This window comes from Bufo bufo, chromosome 7 (assembly GCF_905171765.1).
Source record: "Bufo bufo chromosome 7, aBufBuf1.1, whole genome shotgun sequence".
NCBI classification, from domain to species: domain Eukaryota; kingdom Metazoa; phylum Chordata; class Amphibia; order Anura; family Bufonidae; genus Bufo; species Bufo bufo.
This window is the reverse complement of record NC_053395.1, coordinates 93,700,675-93,728,444: the sequence shown is the minus strand read 5'-3', so window position 1 is coordinate 93,728,444 and position 27,770 is coordinate 93,700,675. Positions and strand designations below refer to the sequence as shown.

At 41.4% G+C, this 27,770-nt stretch overlaps 1 protein-coding gene across 1 annotated transcript in view; it reads left to right on the top strand.

Moving 5' to 3' along the window:
- The window catches only part of DNAH7 (dynein axonemal heavy chain 7), a 574,291-nt gene that overhangs the window by 427,961 nt on the left and 118,560 nt on the right, over window positions 1-27,770 (top strand). Inside the window, exon 52 of the mRNA XM_040440176.1 lies at window positions 7,454-7,546. Within this exon, the coding sequence (XP_040296110.1) occupies window positions 7,454-7,546 (93 nt within the window). The remainder of the gene's footprint in view (window positions 1-7,453; window positions 7,547-27,770) is intronic.

The window sequence follows — 27,770 nt, the reverse complement described above, 5'->3', positions numbered from 1 at the left end:
AGACTATTAAATCATTCAGGCAGCTTTATTCTAATAATCTGATTCAAAAATGGCAAAAAGGCCATAAGCAAAAATAAATAAAAATAAACAAAACTATAATCAGAAGTTATGAACAACAAATAGCTTCTTGAGTTACGCACACAAACACGGCTACAGCCCTTCTGTGAAAATAGCTCAGAATATAGTATGTAGGTTCCCTAAAAACCAGCTGACAATTTTAAACTTTTACTTTTCGTTTTGGCCCCTATATTGTTTATTATTATTATTATTATTTTTATTTTGCGGTTTAGTTAGTAAAAATAAAAGTCCCTAGTGGAATTAAATTGGTCAAGCCATGGTTTTTGGATTCTACAGTCGTGGCCAAAAGTTTTGAGAATGACACAAATATTAGTTTTCACAAAGTTTGCTGCTAAACTGCTTTTAGATCTTTGTTTCAGTTGTTTCTGTGATATAGTGAAATATAATTACACGCACTGCATACGTTTCAAAGGCTTTTATCGACAATTACATGACATTTATGCAGAGTCGGTATTTGCAGTGTTGGCCCTTCTTTTTCAGGACCTCTGCAATTCAACTGGGCATGCTCTCAATCAACTTCTGGGCCAATTCCTGACTGATAGCAACCCATTCTTTCATAATCACTTCTTGGAGTTTGTCAGAATTAGTGGGTTTTTGTTTGTCCACCCGCCTCTTGAGGATTGACCACAAGTTCTCAATGGGATTAAGATCTGGGGAGTTTCCAGGCCATGGACCCAAAATATCAACGTTTTGGTCCCCGAGCCACTTAGTTATCACTTTTGCCTTATGGCACGGTGCTCCATCGTGCTGGAAAATGCATTGTTCTTCACCAAACTGCTGTTGGATTGTTGGAAGAAGTTGCTGTTGGAGGGTGTTTTGGTACCATTCTTTATTCATGGCTGTGTTTTTGGGCAAAATTGTGAGTGAGCCCACTCCCTTGGATGAGAAGCAACCCCACACATGAATGGTTTCAGAATGCTTTACTGTTGGCATGATACAGGACTGATGGTAGCGCTCACCTTTTCTTCTCCGGACAAGCCTTTTTCCAGATTTCCTTGACACCAGGCCATCTTCCAAAAGTCTTCGCCTCACTGTGCGTGCAGATGCGCTCACACCTGCCTGCTGCCATTCCTGAGCAAGCTCTGCACTGGTGGCACTCCGATCCCGCAGCTAAATCCTCTTTAGGAGACGATCCTGGCGCTTGCTGGACTTTCTTGGACGCCCTGAAGCCTTCTTAACAAGAATTGAACCTCTTTCCTTGAAGTTCTTGATGATCCTATAAATTGTTGATTGAGGTGCAATCTTAGTAGCCACAATATCCTTGCCTGTGAAGCCATTTTTATGCAACTCAATGATGGCTGCACGCGTTTCTTTGCAGGTCACCATGGTTAACAATGGAAGAACAATGATTTCAAGCATCACCCTCCTTTTAACATGTCAAGTCTACCATTTTAACCCAATCAGCCTGACATAATGATCTCCAGCCTTGTGCTCGTCAACATTCTCACCTGAGTTAACAAGACGATTACTGAAATGATCTCAGCAGGTCCTTTAATGACAGCAATGAAATGCAATGAAAAGTTTTTTTTGGGATTAAGTTAATTTTCATGGCAAAGAAGGACTATGCAATTCATCTGATCAGTCTTCATAACATTCTGGAGTATATGCAAATATGCAGTATATAAAAACTTAAGCAGCAACTTTTCCAATTTCCAATATTTATCTAATTCTCAAAACTTTTGGCCACGACTGTACATACAGATGTAGCCAAGCTAAAATTTACTCTGGTAACACATGGCACAGTGTTATCTTGGTCCAATGCTCTCTCTTGCCCTGTGCTGCATCACGCAGGATAAGGGCTCTTTTGTTTATATTTTTACACTGCTAGGCGGGGCCTTCCGGCTACCAGTGTTCCCGGTGATGTCATCAGCACTAATTAGCGCTAAAGTCCGCCCGTTAGTGCTGGTGATGTCACCGGGCTCACTGCTAGGTGATAGCCTCCGCCTAGCTTTCCCATGGTTAGACCCAGTACATCACCGGATCTGCTGGAAAAGCCTTTGTGCTCCTCCGATGCTCCACTCATAGGGGCTGCCTGGGTGAAGAAGGGGATATGTCTGTGTTCAGCTCTGAACATGGACAATACCTTTAACTGAATATAGCCATCTGTGTATGTAGTGTCAAGAATTTTGGAACTTGGTCATTAAAGTTGTTTACTCAAAAATGAGGTACAGTACATGGATTCCTGACACACTATCAGAAAAAAATACCGTAATTTCAGTACTATAAAACTGTTGTTGCCCCATAAGCAGTTAAATTGCATAGTATTACTGTGGCTGGAGTACCACTTTCAATGGCCCTGGGACTTTTGTCTAATACAACGGTCATGATTTAGTGTAGTTCTTTGTCATTGTATCCTTCAGTGTGTCTATAAAAAAACAACAACTGTAGAATAGTGAAAATATAGTTGTGGGTCAAAATGGTGCAATATGCAGTAGCCTACTGTATTACCCTTGTAACTTGTCTTTAGGTCCATTATTAAACATTTACACAGAAAATCATGTTTAGCTTTTGTTTTCTCTTTCTGCGTCTGGATGCTGTGAAATGACAAAGTTATGAAGGTATGTCCATCACAGAATATGAAATTCTTACTGTATGTGGCTGCAAATATGTAAAATACTGACCACTAAATACAAATACTAGGTTTAGAAAATGCATTGTAGCAATATCGATAATCACAGTATATTAGTAAGTGGCTTGTATTAACTTTCTCTACATGATAAATGCAACTTACTGAAGTGAGACAACCCCTTTAACCCCTTCAGGACATCACCTTAAGGACCAGGCAATTTTTTGCAAATCTGACTTTAAGTGGTGATAACTTTAAAACACTTTGACTTATTCAGGCCATTCTCAGATTGTTTTTTGTCACATATTGTACTTCATGACACTGGTAAAATGAAGTAAAAAAAAAACATTTTTATTTATAAAAAAAATACCAAATTTACCAAAAATGTATAAAAAAATTGCAAATTTCCAACTTTCAATTTCTCTACTTCTATAATACATAGTAATACCTACAAAAATAGTATTACTTTACATTCCCCATATGTCTACTTCATATTTGGATCAATTTGGGAATGATATTTTATTTTTGGGGGATGTTACAAGGCTTAGAAGCAAATCTTGAAATTTTTCAGAAATTTTAAAAAACCCACTTTTTAGGGACCAGTTCAGGTCTGAAGTCACTTTGTGGGGCTTACATAATAGAAACCACCCAAAAATGACCCCATTCTAGAAACTACACCCCTCAAGGTATTCAAAACTGATTTTTACAAACGTCGTTAACCCTTTAGGTGTTCCACAAGAGTTAATGGCAAATGGTGCTAAAATTTCAGAATTTAGATTTTTTGGCAAATTTTCCATTTTAATAAATTTTTTCCAGTAACAAAGCAAGGGTTGACAGCCAAACAAAATGCTATATTTATTGCCTCGATTCTGTAGTTTGCAAAAACACCCCATATGTGGCCGTAAACTACTGTACTGACAGTTGGGCGTAGAGGGTAAGGTGCGCCGTATGGTTTTTGGAAGGCAGATTTTGCTGGACTGGTTTATTTACACCATGTCCCATTTGAAGCCCCCTGATACACTCCTAGAGTAGAAACTCCATAAAAGTGACCCCATCTAAGAAACTACACCCCTCAAGGTATTCAAAACTGATTTTACAAACTTTGTTAACCCTTTAGGTGTTGCACAAGATTTAATGGAAAATAGAGATACAATTTCAAAATTTCACATTTTTGGCAGATTTTCCATTTTAATATTTTTTTTTCCAGTTACAAAGCAAGGGTTAACAGCCAAACAAAACTAAATATTTATGGCTCTGATTCTGTAGTTTACAGAAACACCCCATATGTGGTCGTAAACTGCTGTACAGGCACACGGCAGGGCGCAGAAGGAAAGAAATGCCATACGGTTTTTGGAAGGCAGATTTTGCTGGACTGTTTTTTTTGACACTATGTCCCATTTGAAGCCCCCCTGATGCACCCCTAGAGTAGAAACTCCAAAAAAGTGACCCCATTTTAGAAACTACGGGATAGGGTGGCAGTTTTGTTGGTACTAGTTTAGGGTACATATGATTTTTGGTTGCTCTATATTACACTTTTTGTGAGGCAAGGTAACAAGAAATAGCTTTTTTGGCACAGTTTTTTCTTTTGTTATTTACAACATTCATCTGACAGGTTAGATCATGTGGTATTTTTATAGAGCAGGTTGTCACGGACGCGGCGATACCTAATATGTATACAATTTTTTTATTTATGTAAGTTTTACACAATGATTTCTTTTTTGAAACAAAAAAAATCATGTTTTAGTGTCTCCATAGTCTGTGAGCCATAGTTTTTTCAGTTTTTGGACGATTATCTTAGGTAGGGTCTAATTTTTTGTGGGATGAGATGACTGTTTGATTGGCACTATTTTGGGGTGCATATGACTTTTTGATCGCTTGCTATTACACTTTTTGTGACGTAAGATGACAAAAAATTGCTTTTTTTACACTTTTTTTTTTTTTACAGTCGTCACCTGAGGGGTTAGGTCATGTGATATTTTTATAGAGCCGGTCTATACGGACCCGGCAATAACTAATATGTATACTTTTTTTTTATTTATGTAAGTTTTACACAATGATTTCATTTTTGAAACAAAAAAAATCATGTTTTAGTGTTTCCATAGTCTAAGAGCCATAGTTTTTTCAGTTTTTGGGCGATTATCTTGGGTGGGGTATGATTTTTGCGGGATGAGATGACGGTTTGATTGGTACTATTTTGGCGTACATGCGACTTTTTTTTTATCACTTTTATTACCTTTTTTGGGAAGTAAGGTGGGCAAAATTTAAATTTCATCATAGTTTTTATTTTTTTATTTTTATGGCGTTCACCGTGCGGGGAAAGTAACATGACCGTTTTATAGATCAGGTCGTTACGGATGCGGCGATACCTAATATGTGTAGTGTATTTTTATTTTTTATTCAGTGATAAATGTGTTTTTTTTATCTTTACTTTTTTCACTTTTTTTCACTTTTTTTTGGACCCAGACCCACTTGGTTCTTGAAGATCCAGTGGGTCTGATGTCTGTATAATACAGTACAGTACACTATATAGTGTATTGTACTGTATTTTACTTACACTTTGTCTGAACAGATCTATGCCTTTAGCACAGATCTGTTCAGCACCATGGACAGCAGGATGCCTGAGAAGGTGTCCTGTTGCCATGGGAACCTTCCCCGTCTGCTCAGTTGTGGCCACAACTGAGCAGACGGGGAAGGAGGGGGGCTCCCTCCCTCTGTGACCCCATCCTGTCTGGGGGCTGCAAAGGCACAGCATCCCCCCGATGGGAGAGGGAGGGAGCTCCCTGACTGTTAACCTTTTCCATACAGCGGTCCATACGGACCTCGGTATCTAAAGGGTTAAACGGCTGACATCACAGCACAGAGGTCAGCCGTTTATACCAGAGTGTCAGCAATGTGCTGACACGCTGGTATAACCACTGGACGCCAATGAATATTCAAGAGGAGGCGGGCGGGGGATCTCGATCCCGCCTGCCCCACTGCCCGCCTCCCGCACCGCCCACACCACCTGCAACCCTCCCCTGCACCACCCGCCGGCATAAAATCATTTAGGGGGGTAAAAAATCTTTATTTTCGCCATATTAAAGTTTCTGATGACCGCGGGGATCAGAAACTGCAGAAAGCGCAGCAAACCGCAGGTCTGAATTGACCTGCGGTTTGCTGCGATCGACGACATGGGGGGGTCATGGGACCCCCCCACGCATTTAGCCGAGGTGCCTGCTCAATGATTTGAGCAGGCACCTTGTTCCGATCACCTCCCGCCGGCGATCATCGGAACAACACATGGCGTACCGGTACGTCATGTGTCCTTAAGGACTCAGGAAACATGCCGTACCGGTACGTCATGTGTTCTTAAGGGGTTAAGTTAGGAGAGGGGGGATTTTTTTAAATGTCCGCCCTGTTGGTAAAATTCCCTAGAAACGGCCCTGATTGTAGCTTTTAGCTTATATTCTTGTAACATTTTCTTTTCTGAAGACTTTAAAAAAATGGCAGACATCAGAAACATCAGAAAACTGGCATCAAAAAGTCGCAGAGTTTTTCGCATGCTATGCTTTTTGCTACTTTTTGGGGGGGTTAGCGTTTTGGATTTCAGCATGCACAATCCTTTGTTCTTATGGGAGTATTGAGAATTAGTGTTGTGTGAAGCAAGCTTCAGAAGCTTCATCCAAAGTTGCTTTGTTCAAAACTTCGGAATAATACTGTATGTAGATTTGTCTCCAAACAATATTAGAATTTATGGGCTCCAATGAGCCAAAGTAAGTTATTCAAGAAGTCGCACGTGACTTCGTTGAATAACTTTGGTAGTTGATTTTTAGAGTGGAAAACCACTTTAAAACTTGAAACCGAACTCGGCTTTGGTTCCGAGGTACTAGGATGGACTGGATAACTTTATTCTAAAAGCCAATCCATTAGCACAAATCTACAGACTATAATTATAAACTGGATAAACTTTGGCAAAGGATGGAGAATAGTTATTCTTTTAGTTATAAATAGTTATTTTTCACGACCACGAGATGTGTCCTTGGACATGGTTGTTTAAGAAATGAGAAGCAACTCATTGCACCAGTTGGGGTTAAATAACTTGTTGCCAGCTGAAAGATAATCTCCCATGCAGTAATTATCCAATAGGAGACTCATAACTATTTGCTTAGTTAAACCCAGGTGGCGACTTTTTTTGGGGACAGGCAGTGTACTTGAAAAATATCATGACTAGAGCTTGCTGTTTTAAAAAAAGAATAGGCACCAATGGTCCCAAAAAGTGCATCAAGAATGGACAAAAACTAAAAAAAAAAAACACAAGAAGAGCACTGTTTATAGTGCATTTTATAATACCATATTAGATAATTTTACAAAAGAGGAAAAAAAGCTGAGGAAAAACAATATAAACGCCATCATTTTTTATTAAGCAGCGATATTCCAGTTTCAGCAAGTATATCAATTTCTTAAGGTTTTCAAGATCTCTGCTTGCTGTTCAATATGAACTGATGGATATACCATGCAGTTGGCAAATCTGCAAGCAGAGATCTTGAAAACTGTGACTGTTTCAATATTTAACTTATGTCAATGCTTCTTGTTAATAGTAGGTCTTTATAGTGGTATTACTGGTTCCAAGGTTTTCTGTGGAAGGTTTTGTGATAATTGTATGTTTCATGTTTCATTTACTCTTCATTTGGTGGGATAAATGTTTATTTCAAGAACTATTTGCAAAAGACAAAATGCTATTTTCTGTTATGTCAATTTTGGTTACAGTTTGCAGCTGTAATGAAAAATGACAAACTAAATAACGTCAACCTACTGTGTCTGTTCTTTTAGGAACCACACCATGAGGCTTTTCCTTCTGAATGGCAAGAAAAAGTGGGTCAGTTCCAAAGGATGCTCATCATCCGATGCCTAAGGCCTGACAAAGTAAGTATGGTAGAAATTTAAGTCTTATCATGCATGGCTTTGATGACTTAGTGCCTTGAAATCAGATAAACAACCAACATTGCATCTTGAATGTAATGGAGCATGGCGGAAAGCTATAAAGGAAAACTTGCTAGACTTTTTTCCTTTCCATATTATTAGAATATATTAGTTTAAGCTCAGCAAAGTCAGAACATGAATTTAATACGTAGGAGTTTTATTTTCTTTAGTAGTGTGGTGCTCCATAAGAAACCACATTTTTTATTTTCTTTGCAGTGCTTAAACTGTTTTTCCCATTACAGAAAATTACCAAATACCATATCACTAGGATATGTCTTGACTTTGTTAGGTGGGGGTCCTGTCCACCAATCTAAAAGCGATGGCATGCCTTAATTCTGTGATGGGGAAAAAACATTTAATCAGCAAATACTCTGTTTCAGATTTTACAATTGTAACAAGAAGTAAGTGAACCCTTCTAAATTATCTGAATTTGTGCATCGAATACCAATGACCAAAAATATAGTCTGATTTCTATATCATTGTCAAGTGCTAGAAAAATATGTAGACAGCATTTCTGATAGGATGGTATGTTAGGACATCTGTAATGGTGTGTATTGAGAGCAATCTTGCTCCCCTTTTTTGCTTGTGTGCGGCCATAACAACCTATTGACATGTATCTACCTATTGTACAAGTAGCTCCCATCAGAGTATCCACCAGTCTCAAGGATTCATGGATTCTTTCAAACTGTAGTACAGCCTGAACGTAACTGTACATCTGGGGTGCAGGAAGGCTGTATGGAGTGGGCATATAAGCTGATATATACATGGAGTGTAGTGCTACCAATCTACAAAGACCAGGATCAGACATAACTTTGATCTTTGTCATTTAACCCCTCAGATGCTCCTGTGGTGAAATTGCAGGGCTCTGATTGGTTGCAGCAGGACATAATAGGAATTGTTAATAACTACCATCTTTGTGTTGAGATAGATCTAGATTTCGGACGTTTTGACTTAGGCTACTTTCACAGTAGCGATAATATTTTCTGGTATTGAGATCCGTTGTCAATGGGGACAAAACATAACTGAACAGAACGGAATGCTCCAAAATGCATTCCGTTCTCATACTGGAGAGCAAACCGCAGCATGCTGCGGTTTTCTTTCCGTCCTGGGATACACAGGCACTCCATGTATAATGGCAGTGGTTGATATAATCTGCGTTCCAAGCTGATATGCATTACACCCATAATCAAAAAGCCTTCACTTTACCCATCTTCTTTGTCCAGTTATCGCCCCATATCACTTCTTCCGCATGCCTCAACGCTACTTTAACAGCATTTCTATTCGGAACTGTCCTCTCACCTCTCCCCCTGCTCCCTCTTTGACCGCCTACAATCTGGCTTCCGACCCCACCATTCGGCTGAGACTGCCCTTACCAAAGTCACCAATGACCTAACAGCAAAAACCAAGAAACAATACTCTGTCTTCCTTCTCCTTGACCTGTCCTCTGCCTTTGACACTGTTGACCACTCCCTTCTGTTGCAAACTCTCTCATCTCTTGGCATCACTGACCTGGCCCTCTCCCGAATCACATCATACCTCACAGACCAGACATTTATCTTCTCCCACTCTCGCACCACCTCCTTGTCTTATTCCATCTCTGCTGGTGTCCCGCAAGGCTCTGTCCTAGGACCTCTGCTCTTCTCTATCTACACTTTTGGCCTGGGACATCACATAGAGTCCCATGACTTTCAGTATCACTCTTATGCTGACGACACGCAGATCTAACTCTCTGGTCCAGACATCACCACCTTACTATCCAGAATCCCACAATGTCTATCTTCTATATCATCCTTCTTCTCCTTTCACTTTCTAAAACTTAACATGGATAAAACAGAATTCATCATCTTTCCCCCATCTTTCTCAACCCCCCAACAAACCTATCTATCACGATCAATGGCTGCACACTCTACCCGGTCAACCAAGTCCGCTGCCTTGGAGTGACCTTGGATTCTGCCCTCTCCTTCCGACCGCACATCCAAGCCCTTTCCACCATCTACCACCTCCAACTCAAAAACATATCCCGCATCCGCACTTTCCTTAACTTTGAATCTGTGAAAATGCTTGTACATGCCCTCATCATCTCCCGCCTAGACTACTGCAACATTCTCCTCTGTGGCCTTCCATCTAGCACTCTTGCACCCCTCTACTCAACTCTGCTGCCCGACTAATTTACCTCCCACCCTGTTACTCCTCTGCCTCTCCCCTCTGCCAATCCCTTCACTGGCTCCCCATTGCCCAGCGAATTCAGTTCAAAATACTAACAAATACATATAAGACCGTCCACAACCTGTCCCCTCCCTTCATCTCTGAGATACTTTCCCGATGCATCCCCACACGCACTCTCCGATCCTCACTCCACAAGACCTCCTTCTCTCCTCTCCTCTTATCACCTCTTTCCACAATTGCCTCCAAGATTTCTCCCGTGCATCCCCCACACTCCGGAACTCGCTACCCCAACATATCAGACATTCACCTACAGTGGAATCCTTCAAAAGAAACCTGAAAACCCACCTCTTCAGACAAGCCTACAACCAGTGACCCTGATGCCTCTATACCACCATGACCAACTTCACCCGCACCTACTGTGTCCTTCTCCCATACCATGTAGATTGTAAGCCCTCACGGGCAGGGCCCTCTCTCCTTCTATACTAGTTTGTAACTCGTCTTGTTTATGATTAGTGCAATTGTTGTATTATGTATGTATACTCCTTTTCATATGAATGGCGCTTTAATAATAAATAATAATAATAATATGCAAACAGACAACATGTGCATGTGGGTGCCACAGTGACGCATTTCCAGTCACTCACCAGAAACTAATTGTAACTCCATTGTGGAGAGTATATGGTGTGAAGGATGGTGCAGCAATGGCATTATAGGTGAACTTTTTTATTAATCTGTCCTGTGCACTCTCCATTTGGTTCTGAGTCATATAAAGTATGTGTAGTGGTAATGGTTGTGGCAGCCATACAGTGTGAAACATGATGGTAGGCAGGCAGACAGCACATTTGCATGATGGGGCACATCAACAAGTGGCATGATCTATTCATCAGCCTCAGCTGGTGGAGTGTGAAAATCCTCACGGGTCCATGCCTCACTGATTTTGACAAAAGCAATGTTTTGAACACTGGAGGACAACTTAGTCTGGGTGTCACAATGCCCCCCTCCACGCTGAAAACACTCTCTGAGATGACACTGAAGGATGGACAAGACAGAACAGAGAAGGCATACTGGGGCCAGTTCTCTCCACCATTCCAGTCTGCCTGGCCAGAAGTCCATGGGGTTCAGGGAAGGACCACAGTCATTTGGAGAATATTTATGAATGAAATTTGTAGTAATCTAGCTTGCCTGACCAGGAGTCCAACTCACCGCACATACCAGAAAAATTCAATTTGGGCAAAAGCATGGAAGTGCACCACATTTAGTTCAACTAACTGGTACAGCAGCAACTGAACTGTCAGCAACTTGACCAGGTGGGAGCTCAGCTTGCACATAAGCTAATTGCTGGTCACAAATAGTTTCCTTAGGGCCTCGTATTCTGTTACTGGTGTCTTACGATGAGGACGAGGAGCCTGAGTAGGAGAAGACGCCGCTGATGATGACAAGGACATTGTACTGCTTGGGGAATGGAGATTGAGGACACCCACAGCTTATTTTAATCCTTCAGATCCTGCACACAGTTGTGTTTTTCTGTACCAGCCTTGTGGAGAAAAAAACGCCATATGTGAATTGCTTGCAGAGCTAAAGACAGCCGATTTTGGCATAGGTTTTGCATGTTTTCATCATGCACTCTAGCACATTATCAGTGCAATTACCAGTTCCTGAGCTGACCACAAAAGAAGAAGATCATGACCATGGCAATGGCTGCCAATACTGCCACCACTAACACAGCTATGTATGGGGTCTCCTGCCTTTCCCAAGCTTTCTTTTCATGACATTCCAAACCCTGACTGGCCTCACACAAGTGATCAACAGGGAGAGCCTCTTGACTATCTTCTGTAGTGTGTGGTGGCGTTTTGTTGCCTCTTCATAGGATCAAAGAATACGCCCCACTAGGAGGGGGCAGTGATGACAGAGAGGATGCAACTGAAAGGTTTCTCTGGGGTTGCAAGGAGGAGGAGCAGAAGGAATGCTGTGTGACCTCTGGCTCCAAGGCATGGTGTCATTCAAAAGTGACCTCCACGTCATCCTGCTGTGAATGAGAGGAGGAGTGAGTTATCCAGTCCAGAATGTCATCCTCTTTGTCCTCAATAATAATTTTGCGCCCACTACTAATAATATTAATACTACTATTGGATGGATGGCTGGTACTGCTACCTAGATGCAGAGAGGCCTAGGTCTTTTGGACTCTTCTTTTTTCCAGACATTTTATTATGAAAAGTCACAGGTTTCAGATTATTAAATGATGCTGGCAAAATTGCAAAGTTTTTTTAAAATATAATTTAAAGACGGAGGTGCAATTAAATGCCCTTCATCCCTTTTCCACAAATACACTGTACAAATTTACAACAGTAATAAATGCAAGAGTAACGTGTTTGAACTACATGCTCTGTAGTTATACTGGCCCTTCACTAACACTCAGGGATGACAATGCAATTTTTGGGCAGTGATGATAAACATTTATGCAACTAGATGCAGTGATACAGAGACTCTGTGATGCAGGATGCCTTCACTTGTGTGTAATTTGCATTATGGAGGTGAAATTTCACAGAATAACGCGATCACTAAAACTTATGCAGTATTTCTGTAGTGTAAATGTGATGATTAATGACATGTATTTTCAACCAAACGCTGTGATGCAGGATGCCTTCACTTGTGTGTAATTTGCACTACAGATGTGAAATGCGGCACAATTATTGAACACTTTTTTTTCACAGAAAAAGGCTACATGCACAAGACCGTTTGGGTTTGCGGATCCGCAAAAAAAAACTGATGACATCCATATGCCATCCATTTGTTTTTTTGTGGATCCATTGATAACAATGCCTAAAACGGACAAGAACGGACACACTTTTTGCGGACCCATTAAAATGAATGAGTCCACATCCTATCCGCAAAAAAAAACGGAACGGACACGGAAACAAACAACATTCGTGTGCTTGTAGCCTAAGGCTTTTACTAAAGCTATTTGCAGTATTTTTGCAGAAAGATATACAACTTGTCTTTTCAACTAGATGCTGTGATGCAGTAAGCGTCACTATCACAACTCGTGATAGAAACTTTTTTTCCACTGTTTTTGCAGGAATCTGTAAAGTAGATCTAGTTGGCAGATGATCTGACAGTAGCCTGCCAGCAATTACATCTAATAGTGACCAATTTTCACTACCTACCCCAAATTCCCAAATATTCTCTCTCTATAATCATCTTATACTGTTCCCCCATCACCTTTTCTTTCCCTATAATCTTCTTATGCTGTTCCTAGCTACCCTGTTTCCCCGAAAATAAGACATCCCCCGAAAATAAGACCTACCTCTAGTTTTGCCTATCGCTGTAATATAAGGCATCCCCCCGAAAATAAGGCCTCCCCGATAATAAAGCATCCCCCGAAAATAAGGCCTCCCCGATTATAAAGCATCGGCCGAACATACCGTAATGCCTCCCTGATTATAAAGCATCCACCGAACATAATGACTCCCCGATTATAAAGCATCGGCCGGACATAATGCCTCTCCGATTATAAACAAGCCACCCCAGAATGTAAGGAGCTCACTGATTGGCCGCAGCCGCCGCCAGGACAAGCTGCCGCCTTCTTCCGCCCGCTGCTCGCTCTGCCCTGATGGAGTCTCACAACTTGGCTGGCACGGACACACAGGGGACGGGGTGACAGGTAGGGGGGGGGGAATATCTGATGGAAGGTGGGGGATGTCTGGTGAAGATGGGGGGGGGGGGGAGACTAAAAACGGTAATTAAAATGACACAGGGTGATCAGAGAGGGGAATCAAAATGACACAGGAGGATCAGAAGAGGGTACTAAAATGCTATAGTAATCCCCCCCCTCTGATTCTCCTGTACCATTTTGATTCCCCCTGTGTCATTTTAAGTGATCCCCCTCCCCACCCTGATACCCCTGTGTCATTTTGCTTCCCTTCTCTGTTCACCCTGTGCCATTTTAAGTGAACCCCCTCCCCACCCTGATTTCCTTTTTTTTTGTTCAACAATAAATGTGTACCGTATTTTTCTTCATGGAAAAATAAGACATCCCCTGAAAATAAGACCTAGCACATCTTTTGGAGCAAAAATTAATATAAGACACTGTCTTATTTTCGGGGAAACAGGGTAGGAGTTTCAGTCTGCAGACGCAGACCTACAGCACAGCTTCGTGTCAGGTCACAAGAACACACACACCTCTCTGCCTGCTCCCCCCCTAATTGGTTAATCTAGGCTGTCAGCCAGTGTGCCAATCAGGGCAAGCCCTCCGCTACTTCCTCCCAGTGTCATGTCAGCATCCTTCTTTCCTCATGATTTTGCTTGCCAATTCTCACTTTAAAATGACGCTGTGTGCTGTTTTATGCAATTTATCTGAAACGGATCTCAAAAGCTTTGGATTCATTTGGAGGATGAATTTTTGTGAAATTCATTACAAACCTTGTTAATTACAATTGATTTGCTCATCCTTAAGCTATATGTGAAACACACACCAGGGAGTGGGGGTCCATTGGTCTGTATCTGACAGCATATGTTCTTATGTCTGGTTATTAGTAGGGTTGTCCCGATACCGATACTAGTATCGGTATCGGGACCGATTCCGAGTTTTCTCGGCGGTACTCAGCCGCCGATACCCCGCCCCGATACATAAATAGAATACTATGGGCGTAACTATGGGCGGGGCCCGGTGCAGTCACTGTACTCTTACACCGGGCCCCGCCGCTCACCAAAGTATTTATAAACGTGAATCCTTATCCTGTTTACTAACGCTGCCCTCTCCCATGTTCCCATGTCCCCCCTGTATCCCCACAGCACTTACTTAAGCTTCCATAGCAGGCAGAGCAGACGGCAGCAGTAACGTCACTCACTGACGTAGAGCGCCTGCTCCGCCCACTTTATGAATGAAGCAGGCGGAGCAGACGCGCGACGTCAGTGAGTGACGTTACTGGTGCCGTCCGCTCTGCCTGCTATGGAAGCTTAAGTAAGTGCTGTGGGGATACAGGGGAACATGGGAGAGGGCAGCGTTAGTTCAACTTAATAACAGGATAAGGATTCACGTTTATAAATACTTCGGTGAGCGGCGGGGCCCGGTGTATTGGGGGACACTGTTATGAGGGGGATCTGTGGATGACATATAGCAGTGTCATCCACAGATCCTCCCCATAACAGTTCCATCCACAGATCCCCTATAACAGCACCATCCACAGATCCCCCACCAAATAACAATGCCATCCTCAGATCCCCCCACCCCATAACAATGCCATCCACAGATATCCCACCCCATAGCAGTACCATCCACAGATCCCCATAACAGTGCCATCCACAGATCCCCCATAACAGTGCCATCCACAGATCCCCATAACAGTGCCATCCACAGATCCCCATAACAGTGCCATCCACAGATCCCCCATAACAGCACCATCCACAGATCCCCATAACAGCGCCATCCACAGATCCCCCATAACAGTGCCATCCACAGATCCCCCATAACAGTGCCATCCACAGATCCCCATAACAGTGCCATCCACAGATCCCCCATAACAGTGCCATCCACAGATCCCCCATAACAGTGCCATCCACAGATCCCCCATAACAGTGCCATCCACAGGTCCCCCATAACAGTGCCATCCACAGGTCCCCCATAACAGTGCCATCCACAGATCCCCCACATGACAGTGCGTCATCCACAGATCCCCCAAAACGGTCACATGACATTTAAAAAAAGTATCGGTATTCGGTATCGGTGACTACTTGAAAAAAAGTATCGGTACTTGTACTCGGTCCTAAAAAAGTGGTATCGGGACAACCCTAGTTATTAGTTTACACTGATATCTCTAATTTGTTTGTTTTTGGTCTCTTGTTTTAGCACCTACTTCTAGATTACTGAGATACTAATGGATTTATGCACTTGATAATCTGTAATTAACACCAATGCTTCCTTTTGTTGGATCCATTGGCCAGTGCATCTTTTCTACTGAATGCAGTGCATTCAGAAAGTTTTCAGACCCTTTCACTTTTTCACATTTCCCTGTGCTAAAATAATAAAATAAAAAAAATGCAAGTTTTTCATCATCAATCTGCAGTCTCTTTTAAAGGGGTTGTCTCACTTCAGCAAGTGACATTTATTATGTAGAGAAAGTTAATACCAGGCACTTACTAATGTACTGTAATTGTCCATATTGCCTCCTTTACTGGCTGGATTCTTTTTTCTATCACATTTTACACTGCTCAGTTCCATGGTTACGGCGACTCTGCAATACAGCAGCCGTGGTCGTGCTTGCACATTATGGGAAAAAGTGCTGGCCTCTCTGGTGGCCAGGACTATGGGAGCGCACATAAGCTGCTACTTTTTCCTATAGTGGGCAAGCACGACCACCACTGATGAATTGCAGGGTAGTCGTAACCATAGAAACAAGCAGTGTATAATGTGATAGAAAAATGAATCCAGCCAGCAAAGGAAGCAATATAGATAATAATTAAGTGACTTTTTATGACTTGTATTAACTTCCTCTACATAATAAATGCTATTTATGAAGTGAGACAGCTCCTTTAATTAAAAAAAAAATGAAAATTTTAGAAATGTTTGCAAATTTAGTAAAAAGGAAAAACTCAAATTTCGCATCGACAAATGTATTCAGACCATTTTCTATGAATTTGAAATTTAGATCTGGGGGCCTCCCATTTCTCTTGATAGTCTTTAAGATATTTCTGCATCTCGATTGGAGTCCACCTGTGGTGAATTCGGTTGATTGGGCATGATTTAGAAAGGCACACTCCTGTCTGTATAAGGTCTCACACCTGGCAATGCATATGAGAGCAAAAACCAAGCCATGAGGAGGAAGTAACTGGTTGTAGAGCCCATAGACATGATTGTGTGGAGACACAGATCTGGAGAAGAGTACAAAAAATTCTGCTGCATTGAAACTTTCTGAGAGCACAGTAGCCTCCATATTTCTTAACCACTTGCCATCTGGGCCATTTGCCCCCTTCCTGACCAGGCCTAATTTTGCAAAACTGACCTATCTCACTTTATGTGGTAATAACTTTGGAATGCCTTTACTTATCCAAGTCATTCAGAGATTGTTTTCTCGTGACACATTGTACTTCATGATAGTCATAAATTTGAGTCAATATATTTCACCTTTATTTATGAAAAAATCCCAAATTTACCAAAAATTTTGAAAAATTTGCAATTTTCTAAATTTCAATTCCTCTGCTTTTTAAACAGAAAGTGATACCTCACAAAATATTTATTACTTAACATTCCCCATATGTCTACTTTATGTTGGCATCATTTTGGAAATGTCATTTTATTTTTTTAGGACGTTAGAAGGCTTAGAAGTTTAGAAGCAATTCTTCACATTTTTAAGAAAATTGCTAAAACCCACTTTTTAAGGACCAGTTCAGGTCTGAAGTCACTTTGTGGGGCCTACATAGTGGATACCCCCATAAATGACCCCATTGTAGAAACTACACCCCTCAAGTTATTTAAAATCGATTTTACAAACTTTGTTAACCCTTTAGGCGTTCCACAAGAATTAAAGGAAAATGGAGATCAAATTTTTCACTTTTTTGGAAGATTTTCCATTTTAATCCAATTTCTTCTTTAACACATCGATGGTTAACAGCCAAACAAAACTCAATATTTATTACCCAGATTCTGCAGTTTACAGAAACACCCCACATGTGGTCATAAACTGCTGTATGCGCACATGGCAGGGCGCAGAAGAAAAGGAACTCCACATGGCTTTTAGATGCCATGTCCCATTTGAAGCCCCCCTGATGCACCCTTACAGTAGAAACTCCCGAAAAGTGACCCCATTTTGGAAACTAGGTAATAAGGTGCCAGTTTTATTGGTACTATTTTTGGGTACATATGATTTTTTGATCATTAATTATAACACTTTATGGGGCAAGGTGACCAAAAAATTTGTTGTTTTAGCACAGTTTTTATTTATTTATTTTTAAAGCGTTCACTTGAGGGGTTCAGTCAAGTGACATTTTTATAGAGCAGATTGTTACGGACGTGGCGATACCTAATATGTATACTTTTTCTTATTTATTAAAGTTTTACCCAATAATAGCCTTTTTGAAACAAAAAAATAATGTTTTAATGTGTTCATGTTCTGAGAGCTATAGTTTTTTTATTTTTTGAGAGATTTTCTTATGTAGGGGCTCATTTTTTGCGGGATGAGGTGACGGTTTTATTGGTACCATTTTGTGGGACATACGCCTTTTTGATCACTTGGTGTTGCACTTTTTGTGATGTAAGGTGACAAAAATGGCTTTTTTTGACAGTTATTTATTTTTATTTTTTATGGTGATTATTGGACTGGGTCTATTATGTGATATATTTATAGAGCCGACCGTCACGGACGCGGCAATACCAAATATGTCTATTTTATTTTATTTTTTCTATTTTTTTATTATTTTTTTTATTCCTTACTTGGGGAATTTTTTTTTTTACATGTGAAAACTTAATTTTTTATTTTTTTTTAACATTTTATTTTTATTTTTTTTATTTTACACTTTGCGTCCCCCATAAGGTCATACAAGACCTCTGGGGGACATTTAACTTCACTTTTTTTTTTTTTCTTTTCACTGTTGATTTCTCCTATAACTGGGGCTGACATAGTAGCCCCAGTTACAGGAGAAATGCACCCCCAGAGAGGCTGTACAGCAGAATACAGAGCTGTACAGCCTCAGTGCAGGGCTGATCAAGGTCTCTGAAAGACCTGACAGCTCCTGCACTCTCCCGGCTCAGACAGTCACATGTCCTGGAGATCGTGCTGATTAGACTCCAGTGAAAACAGCTGCTGGGTGAGTGTAAATGTTCCGATCTCTCTCTCCTGCTAGCACTAATGAGAGGGAGACAGTACAAGCCTCTCTGAGCGCTGTAACTGCAGATTACAGAGCTCACAACACATGCTCTGGAGACAATGCTGCTGATTTGTCTCCAGTGTAAACAGCTGCTGGGGGATCGCTGCTGGAGTGTGAATGTACCGATCTCCCTCTCCTGCCAGTGCTACAGAGAGGGAGACGGTAGAAGCATTTCAGAGCGCTGTAACTGGAAATTACAGCGCTCACATGCCCTGGAGACCATGCTGATCGGTCTCCAGGGCTTACAGTTTAACATTACAATCGCGATGCCTACTTTAAATACCGATCTCCCTCTCTGACTGGCAGTAATAAGAGGGAGATGGTAGATGCATTTGTGATCTCTCTGACTGCTTGTCAGAGCGATCAAAAGCCTGGAGACCAGCAAAAAAGGTCTCAGGGTAAAGCTCCATGTTCTTGGCTGTCAGGAGGGAGCTTAGTCATGGAGTTTCTATGTACAGGGGCAGAGCACAGGAGGGAAAGCTGCAGGACGTTTTAAAACGTGCTATCAGAAATAGAGATCCACCTCCTGGACGTTTATAGTCAATGGGCAGACGGGAGGTGGTTAAATGGAAGAAGTTTGTAACAACCACGACTCTTCTAACTAAGTAATCAGGGAAAAAAGGCCTTGTTAAGAGAGGTGCCAAAGAACACTATGGTCACTCTGACTGAGCTCCAAAGATTCTTGTGCAGATGGGAGAAACTTCCAGCGGATAAAACGTCACTGCAGCATTCCACCAATCTGGCCTTATAGCAGAGTGGCCAGAAAGAAGCTTCTCCTCAACAATAGTTTGCAAAAAAAGCACTTTAAAGACTTTCAGACTGTAAAAAACAAGATTATCTGGTCTGATCAATCCAAGATTGAACTTTTTGGCCTCAGTTCATTTTTGGAGGAAGCCAGGCACTGCCTAAAACCATATCTAGAGTAATGCATGGTATGCCAGTATCATGCTCTGGAAGTGTTTTTAAGTGGCTAGGACACGGAAACTAGACAGAGTTGAGAGAAAGTTGAATGGATCAGAGTATAGAGTTATTCTTACTGAAAACCAGATCCAGTGTGCTCTGGACCTCAGACTGAGCTGAAGGTTTACCTTCCAACAAGACAATACCATGAGCACACAGCCAAGACAACACAAGAGTAGCTTATAATCAACTCTGTGAATGTCTTGAGTGGCCCAACCAAAGCCCTGATTTGAACAGAGATCTGAAAATGGCTAACCACCGACAGTCCCCATCCAACCTGACAGAGCTTAAAGAGGACCTTTCACCTCTCATGACCTGCCTATTTTAATAGCTTCATGCATTCCCCATGTACTAACAATTCTGGAGCATCTATTCTTATGTCTGTATGTTGTGCCATTCCTTTATTATTTATGCTATAAGTTAGGAATGAATTGCTATTAGCCTTCAGTAAGGGTACAGAGGGGAGGAAACAAGTTGGGGGGGGGGGGTGTATATGCACAGTCTGAAAATGGCAGCACTGATTGGATAGAGTGAGTCTGTGCAGGTACACCTCCCCAACTGGTTACATCCTCTCTGTACCCTTACTGAAGGCTAATAGCAATTCATTCATAACTTCTAGTAGAAATAATAAAGGAATGGTATAACACAGAGCCTTAAGAATAGATGTTCCAGAATTGTTATTACATGGGGAATGCATGAAGCTATTAAAACAGGAATGTCAGGATTGGTGAAAGGTCCTCTTTAAGAAGATCTACAGAGAAGAATGGCAGAAAATGACCAAATCCATGTATGCAAAGCTTATGGCATCATATCCAAGAATACTGGAGCCTGTAATCACTGTAAAGGTTCAACTATGTATCAATATTTAAGTTTTTCCTTTTCAATAAATTTTGCAAAGACTTTGAACATGCTGTTTTCACTTTGACATTATGGGGTATTGAATGCAGATTGATGGTGAAATGGTCTGAAGACTTTCATTTTATTTTAGCACAAGGCCGCAACATATTAAAATGTGGAAAAAGTGAAATGGTCTGAAGACTTTCCGAATACACTGTTTGCTAGGCTTGCTATGAGTAGGTCTAGATATTTTAGACCTTGGTAATAGTGCATATTCAATAGTTGTGATACCAACTGATCTACAGTCGTGGCCAAAAGTTTGGAGAATGACACAAATATTAGTTTTCACAAAGTTTGCTGCTAAACTGCTTTTAGATCTTTGTTTCAGTTGTTTCTGTGATGTAGTGAAATATAATTACACGCACTTTATAAGTTTCAAAGGCTTTTATCGACAATTACATGACATTTATGCAAACAGTCAGTATTTGCAGTGTTGGCCCTTCTTTTTCAGGACCTCTGCAATTCGACTGGGCATGCTCTCAATCAACTTCTGGGCCAATTCCTGACTGATAGCAACCCATTCTTTCATAATCACTTCTTGGAGTTTGTCAGAATTAGTGGGTTTTTGTTTGTCCACCCGACTCTTGAGGATTGACCACAAGTTCTCAATGGGATTAAGATCTGGGGAGTTTCCAGGCCATGGACACAAAATGTCAACGTTTTGGTCCCCGAGCCACTTAGTTATCACTTTTGCCTTATGGCAAGGTTCTCCATCGTGCTGGAAAATGCATTGTTCTTCACCAAACTGTTGTTGGATTGTTGGAAGAAGTTGCTGTTGGAGGGTGTTTTGGTACCATTCTTTATTCATGGCTGTGTTTTTGGGCAAAATTGTGAGTGAGCCCACTCCCTTGGATGAGAAGCAACCCCACACATGAATGGTCTCAGGATGCTTTACTGTTGGCATGACACAGGACTGATGGTAGCGCTCTCCTTTTCTTCTCCGGACAAGCCTTTTTCCAGATGCCCCAAACAATCGGAAAGAGGCTTCATCGGAGAATATGACTGTTTTTTTTTTTTGGAGAGAAGTGGCTTCTTTGCTGGCTTTCTTGACACCAGGCCATCTTCCAAAAGTCTTTGCCTCACTGTGCGTGCAGATGCGCTCACACCTGCCTGCTGCCATTCCTGAGCAAGCTCTGCATTGGTAAAACTCCGATCCCGCAGCCGAATCCTCTTTAGGAGACGATCCTGGTGCTTGCTGGACTTTCTTGGATGCCCTGAAGCCATCTTAACAAGAATTGAACCTCTTTCCTTGAAGTTCTTGATGATCCTATAAATTGTTGATTGAGGTGCAATCTTAGTAGCCACAATGTCCTTGCCTGTGAAGCCATTTTTATGCAACGCAATGATGGCTGCACGCGTTTCTTTGCAGGTCACCATGGTTAACAATGGAAGAACAATGATTTTAAGCATCACCCTCCTTTTAACATGTCAAGTCTGCCATTTTAACCCAATCAGCCTGACATAATGATCTCCAGCCTTGAGCTCGTCAACATTCTCACCTGAGTTAACAAGACGATTACTGAAATGATCTCAGCAGGTCCTTTAATGACAGCAATGAAATGCAGTGGAAAGCTTTTTTTGGGATTAAGCAAATTTTCATGGCAAAGAAGGACTATGCAATTCATCTGATCACTCTTCATAAGTATATGGAGTATATGCAAATTGCTATTATAAAAACTTAAGCAGCAACTTTTCCAATTTCCAATATTTATGTAATTCTCAAAACTTTTGGCCACGACTGTATGCTATAAATACTCTTTACTCTATACCAATATTTTACCAGTTTTTTGTATGTCAGGTTTTGCCTTTTTTAGTTTTATAAAATTAAATGTGTAATTAATAAAGTGTATATATTTATATACATTAAGCAGTCTCCTGTTTTGCAGTTTGATAGGTGGTTTTCAGTTTTGTATATTTTCACAGGAGGTTTAGGCTACTTTCACACACTAGCGTTAATATTTTCCGGTATTGAGATCCGTTATAGGGTCTTAATACTGCGAAAAAAACGCTTCAGTTTTGTCCCTATTCATTGTCAATGGGGACAAAACGTAACTGAACAGAACGGAATGCTCCAAAATGCATTCCGTTCTCATACTGGAGAGCTTTGCTTTTCGTCCTGGTATGTGGAGCAAAATGGATCCATCATGACCCACAATGCAAGTCAATAGGAACGGATCCATTTTCTCTGACACAATAGAAAATGGATCCGTCCCTCATTGACTTTCATTGGAGTTCATAACTGATCCGTCTTGGCTATGTAAACGATAATACAACCGGATCTGTTCATAACGGATGCAGATGGTTATATTATCAGTAACGGAAGCGTTTTTGCTGAACCCTACCGGATCCAGCAAAAACGCTAGTGTGAAAGTAGCCTTACTTTGTTAGGAGCCAGAGTTTATGATAGAAGTTCCTTAATAGGAATCCTGTCAAAACCACATAGACTGCTATAGTATACTATTGTAGTCAATGGAATAAGTGATCAGAGGACCCATGTTAACCTCCTAACAGTCACCCTCTCAAAAATGTCACTTATTTTATTGTAGATTTTTAATATATGTCTGAAATAAATCTTGATGGTGCACAACTAAGGGGACACAATTTTTAACCCTTTAGTGACGTAATTAATTTTACACTTAAAGGGGTATTCCCATCACAGACAATGGGGGCATATCACTAGGATATGCCCCCGTTGTCTGATAGACAGAGGTGGGACCCGCACCTACAACGAGAACGGAGCGGGGAGAGCTGTGGCTGGAGGACCCTGGATTTCCCGGGGTTAGTTCACCACCAAGCGCTGCTCCCCGCTGCTCTCATATAAGTGAATGGGATTGCATCGTGCATGCGCGGCCCCTGCTCCCATTCATTTTTTATGGGACAGACGGAAATAGACATTTTCGGCCACCCCATAGAAATGAATGGAGAGCGGCTGCGCATGCGCAGTGCTCCCTCCGTTAATTTCCCCGCTCTGTTCTCATTGTCTGAGATGGTGAAACCCCTTTAAGGACCCTTCATGTTCCTGCACTCATAAATTAGTCTTCTAAATTTTCTTTTCTTTTGCTGGATTAGTTGTAGGTTTTTTGGAAAACATTTTGGGGTATATAGAGTGTATTAAATAACTTTTATTCATTTATTTTTAGGGAGAAAGATAAAAAACAGCAATTTTAACATTATTTAGTGGAATCTATTTATGGCGTTCACTATGTAACATAAATAACATAATTTTATTATGTGGGTTACTACAATGATGATAGTGCCAAATTTCTATACATTTTTTAAAATTATTTTTCCTTTCCTTCTGCAGGCTCTCAGCAACCCAACTGCCCCTCCTCCTCCAGACGGAAGGAGGGGGGGCAGGTGTTTAGCTGCTCATATCTCTGGATTGGTAGCAGCTAGAAATATTGTTGTTTTTATAATATTTGCATTGTTTGATAGCTGCCATTCCAAAATCGCAGCATTAGGACTCATGCACATGACCGTTCCATTTTTTGCGGTTCGTAAATTGCGGATCCGCAAAACACAGAAGCCGCCCATGTGCCTTCTGCAATTTGCGGAATGGAACAGGCGGCCCATTGTAGAAATGCCTATTCTTGTCCGCAAAACGGACAAGAATAGGACATGTTATATTTTTTTTTGTGCGGCTACGTAACAGAGCAATGGATGCGGATAGCACACGGAGTGCTGTCCGCATCTTTTGCGGACCCATTGAAGTGAATGCGTCCGCACCCGAGCTGCAAAAACTGCGGCTCGGATGCGGACCAGAACAACGGTCGTGTGCATGAGGCCTTATCCTGACTACATGGGAAGATATAGCTGTTAGAAATCGGGATGCGGTGAATGAGCTGAAAGTTAAAGTAAATGCAGGTTTTACCTGGTTTATTCCTAACTTGATATCTAACGGTGATATCTCCTGCTTATGTTGTGCAAATGCTGTTATGGAATGCCAGCCTTCAAACAAGACCAGGCCCATATCTCCAGCTGATATGAGCAGCTAAAGCAGCTCGGGCAGAACAGTTAAGTGCTTTTCTCAGATAAAACTGTTGGGTGGTTAAAGTGCATTAAAAAGATTATTTAAGAAGTTTTCAAAAGTATTAAAAAACATAGAAATATTAAAAATTGAAATTACACACTGTCTCAGTTTTACATAATTGCATAATTTTTGGTTCTAGTCACCTTGCCCCCTCCCCCCACAAAAAATAATGTAATGTAAAAACAAAAAGTGAACAAAAATGTACCCCGAAATGGTACCAATTGAACTGCAGTTCACCCTGCCTGTGTACAGTACCATAAGAAAGGTATAGAAATAAAGAAAGAACATTTTTAAAGGTTATTTGTTTAAGGCCTCATGCACACGACCGTTGTGTGCATCCGCGGCCGTTGTTCCGTTTTTTTTCGCAGACCCATTGACTTTCAATGGTTCCGTGGAAAAATCGGAAAATGCACCGTTTGGCAGCCGCATCCGTGATCCGTGTTTCCTGGCCGTGAAAAAAATATGACCTGTCCTATTTTTTTCACGGTCAACGGTTCGCGGACCCATTCAAGTCAATGGGTCCGTGAAAAATCACGGATGCACACAAGATTGTCATCCGCATCCGTGATCCGTGTCCGTTATCCGTGTCCGTTTTTTCCTATCATTTCAATGGCAAACTTGACTTAGATTTTTTTTTTCATTTTTCATGTCCGTGGATCCTCCAAAAATCAAGGAAGACCCACGGAAGAAAAAACGGACACGGATCACGGAACAACGGAAACCGTTTTTACCTGGTTTATTCCTAACTTGATATCTAACGGTGATATCTCCTGCTTATGTTGTGCAAATGCTGTTATGGAATGCCAGCCTTCAAACAAGACCAGGCCCATATCTCCAGCTGATATGAGCAGCTAAAGCAGCTCGGGCAGAACAGTTAAGTGCTTTTCTCAGATAAAACTGTTGGGTGGTTAAAGTGCATTAAAAAGATTATTTAAGAAGTTTTCAAAAGTATTAAAAAACATAGAAATATTAAAAATTGAAATTACACACTGTCTCAGTTTTACATAATTGCATAATTTTTGGTTCTAGTCACCTTGCCCCCTCCCCCCACAAAAAATAATGTAATGTAAAAACAAAAAGTGAACAAAAATGTACCCCGAAATGGTACCAATTGAACTGCAGTTCACCCTGCCTGTGTACAGTACCATAAGAAAGGTATAGAAATAAAGAAAGAACATTTTTAAAGGTTATTTGTTTAAGGCCTCATGCACACGACCGTTGTGTGCATCCGCGGCCGTTGTTCCGTTTTTTTTCGCAGACCCATTGACTTTCAATGGTTCCGTGGAAAAATCGGAAAATGCACCGTTTGGCAGCCGCATCCGTGATCCGTGTTTCCTGGCCGTGAAAAAAATATGACCTGTCCTATTTTTTTCACGGTCAACGGTTCGCGGACCCATTCAAGTCAATGGGTCCGTGAAAAATCACGGATGCACACAAGATTGTCATCCGCATCCGTGATCCGTGTCCGTTATCCGTGTCCGTTTTTTCCTATCATTTCAATGGCAAACTTGACTTAGATTTTTTTTTTCATTTTTCATGTCCGTGGATCCTCCAAAAATCAAGGAAGACCCACGGAAGAAAAAACGGACACGGATCACGGAACAACGGAAACCGTTTTTACCTGGTTTATTCCTAACTTGATATCTAACGGTGATATCTCCTGCTTATGTTGTGCAAATGCTGTTATGGAATGCCAGCCTTCAAACAAGACCAGGCCCATATCTCCAGCTGATATGAGCAGCTAAAGCAGCTCGGGCAGAACAGTTAAGTGCTTTTCTCAGATAAAACTGTTGGGTGGTTAAAGTGCATTAAAAAGATTATTTAAGAAGTTTTCAAAAGTATTAAAAAACATAGAAATATTAAAAATTGAAATTACACACTGTCTCAGTTTTACATAATTGCATAATTTTTGGTTCTAGTCACCTTGCCCCCTCCCCCCACAAAAAATAATGTAATGTAAAAACAAAAAGTGAACAAAAATGTACCCCAAAATGGTACCAATTGAACTGCAGTTCACCCTGCCTGTGTACAGTACCATAAGAAAGGTATAGAAATAAAGAAAGAACATTTTTAAAGGTTATTTGTTTAAGGCCTCATGCACACGACCGTTGTGTGCATCCGCGGCCGTTGTTCCGTTTTTTTTCGCAGACCCATTGACTTTCAATGGTTCCGTGGAAAAATCGGAAAATGCACCGTTTGGCAGCCGCATCCGTGATCCGTGTTTCCTGGCCGTGAAAAAAATATGACCTGTCCTATTTTTTTCACGGTCAACGGTTCGCGGACCCATTCAAGTCAATGGGTCCGTGAAAAATCACGGATGCACACAAGATTGTCATCCGCATCCGTGATCCGTGTCCGTTATCCGTGTCCGTTTTTTCCTATCATTTCAATGGCAAACTTGACTTAGATTTTTTTTTTCATTTTTCATGTCCGTGGATCCTCCAAAAATCAAGGAAGACCCACGGAAGAAAAAACGGACACGGATCACGGAACAACGGAAACCGTTTTTGCGGACCCCCCAAAAAAAAACGTCTGTGTGCATGAGGCCTAACCCGTTGGATTACAGCGCTGGAAATTGGGACAGAAATCCCAGTGCCATACAGCTACGGCGCTCTGATTGGGCGGGCGCAGGAGCTACGCCCGCCCGATCAGCTGCAGGGGTCCGGCAGTCGCTGATAGCCGGACCCCTGCTGTATGCGCCAGCATCGGTGAAAACAGATGCCGGCGCATTAACCCTTGCACTGCTGTGGTCAGCGCTGACCTCTGTACGTGCAGTATCCTTCCCTGCCGGGTGCGGGGTGTCCATCAGGGGACGATGCCTTCCTTAGGCATCGTGGCTGCCTTATGTGAGAGTCTGTGATATCCAAATCCCCTGGTTCTCACAAGCAGGAAGCTGTAAGTGTATTACAGTGTGTAATACACTTACAGCCAATGCATTACAATACAGAAGTATTGTAATGCATTTTAAAGCGGATCAGACCCCCAAAGATTGAAATCCCCACCAAAAAAGTTTAAAATTTTTTTTACGCTTCAAGTAAAAAAAAAAAAAGCGTTTTCCCAAAATAAAGTAAAAAATATATTGGGAAAAAAGAAAAGTAGACATATTAGGTATCACTGCGTCCATATCGACCAGCTCTATAAAAATGTCACATGATCCACCTTGTCAGGTGAACGTCGTAAAAATTAAATAAATAAAAACAGTGTCAAAAAAGCCATTTTCTGGTCACCTTGCCTCACAAAAAGTCTTATGTATCC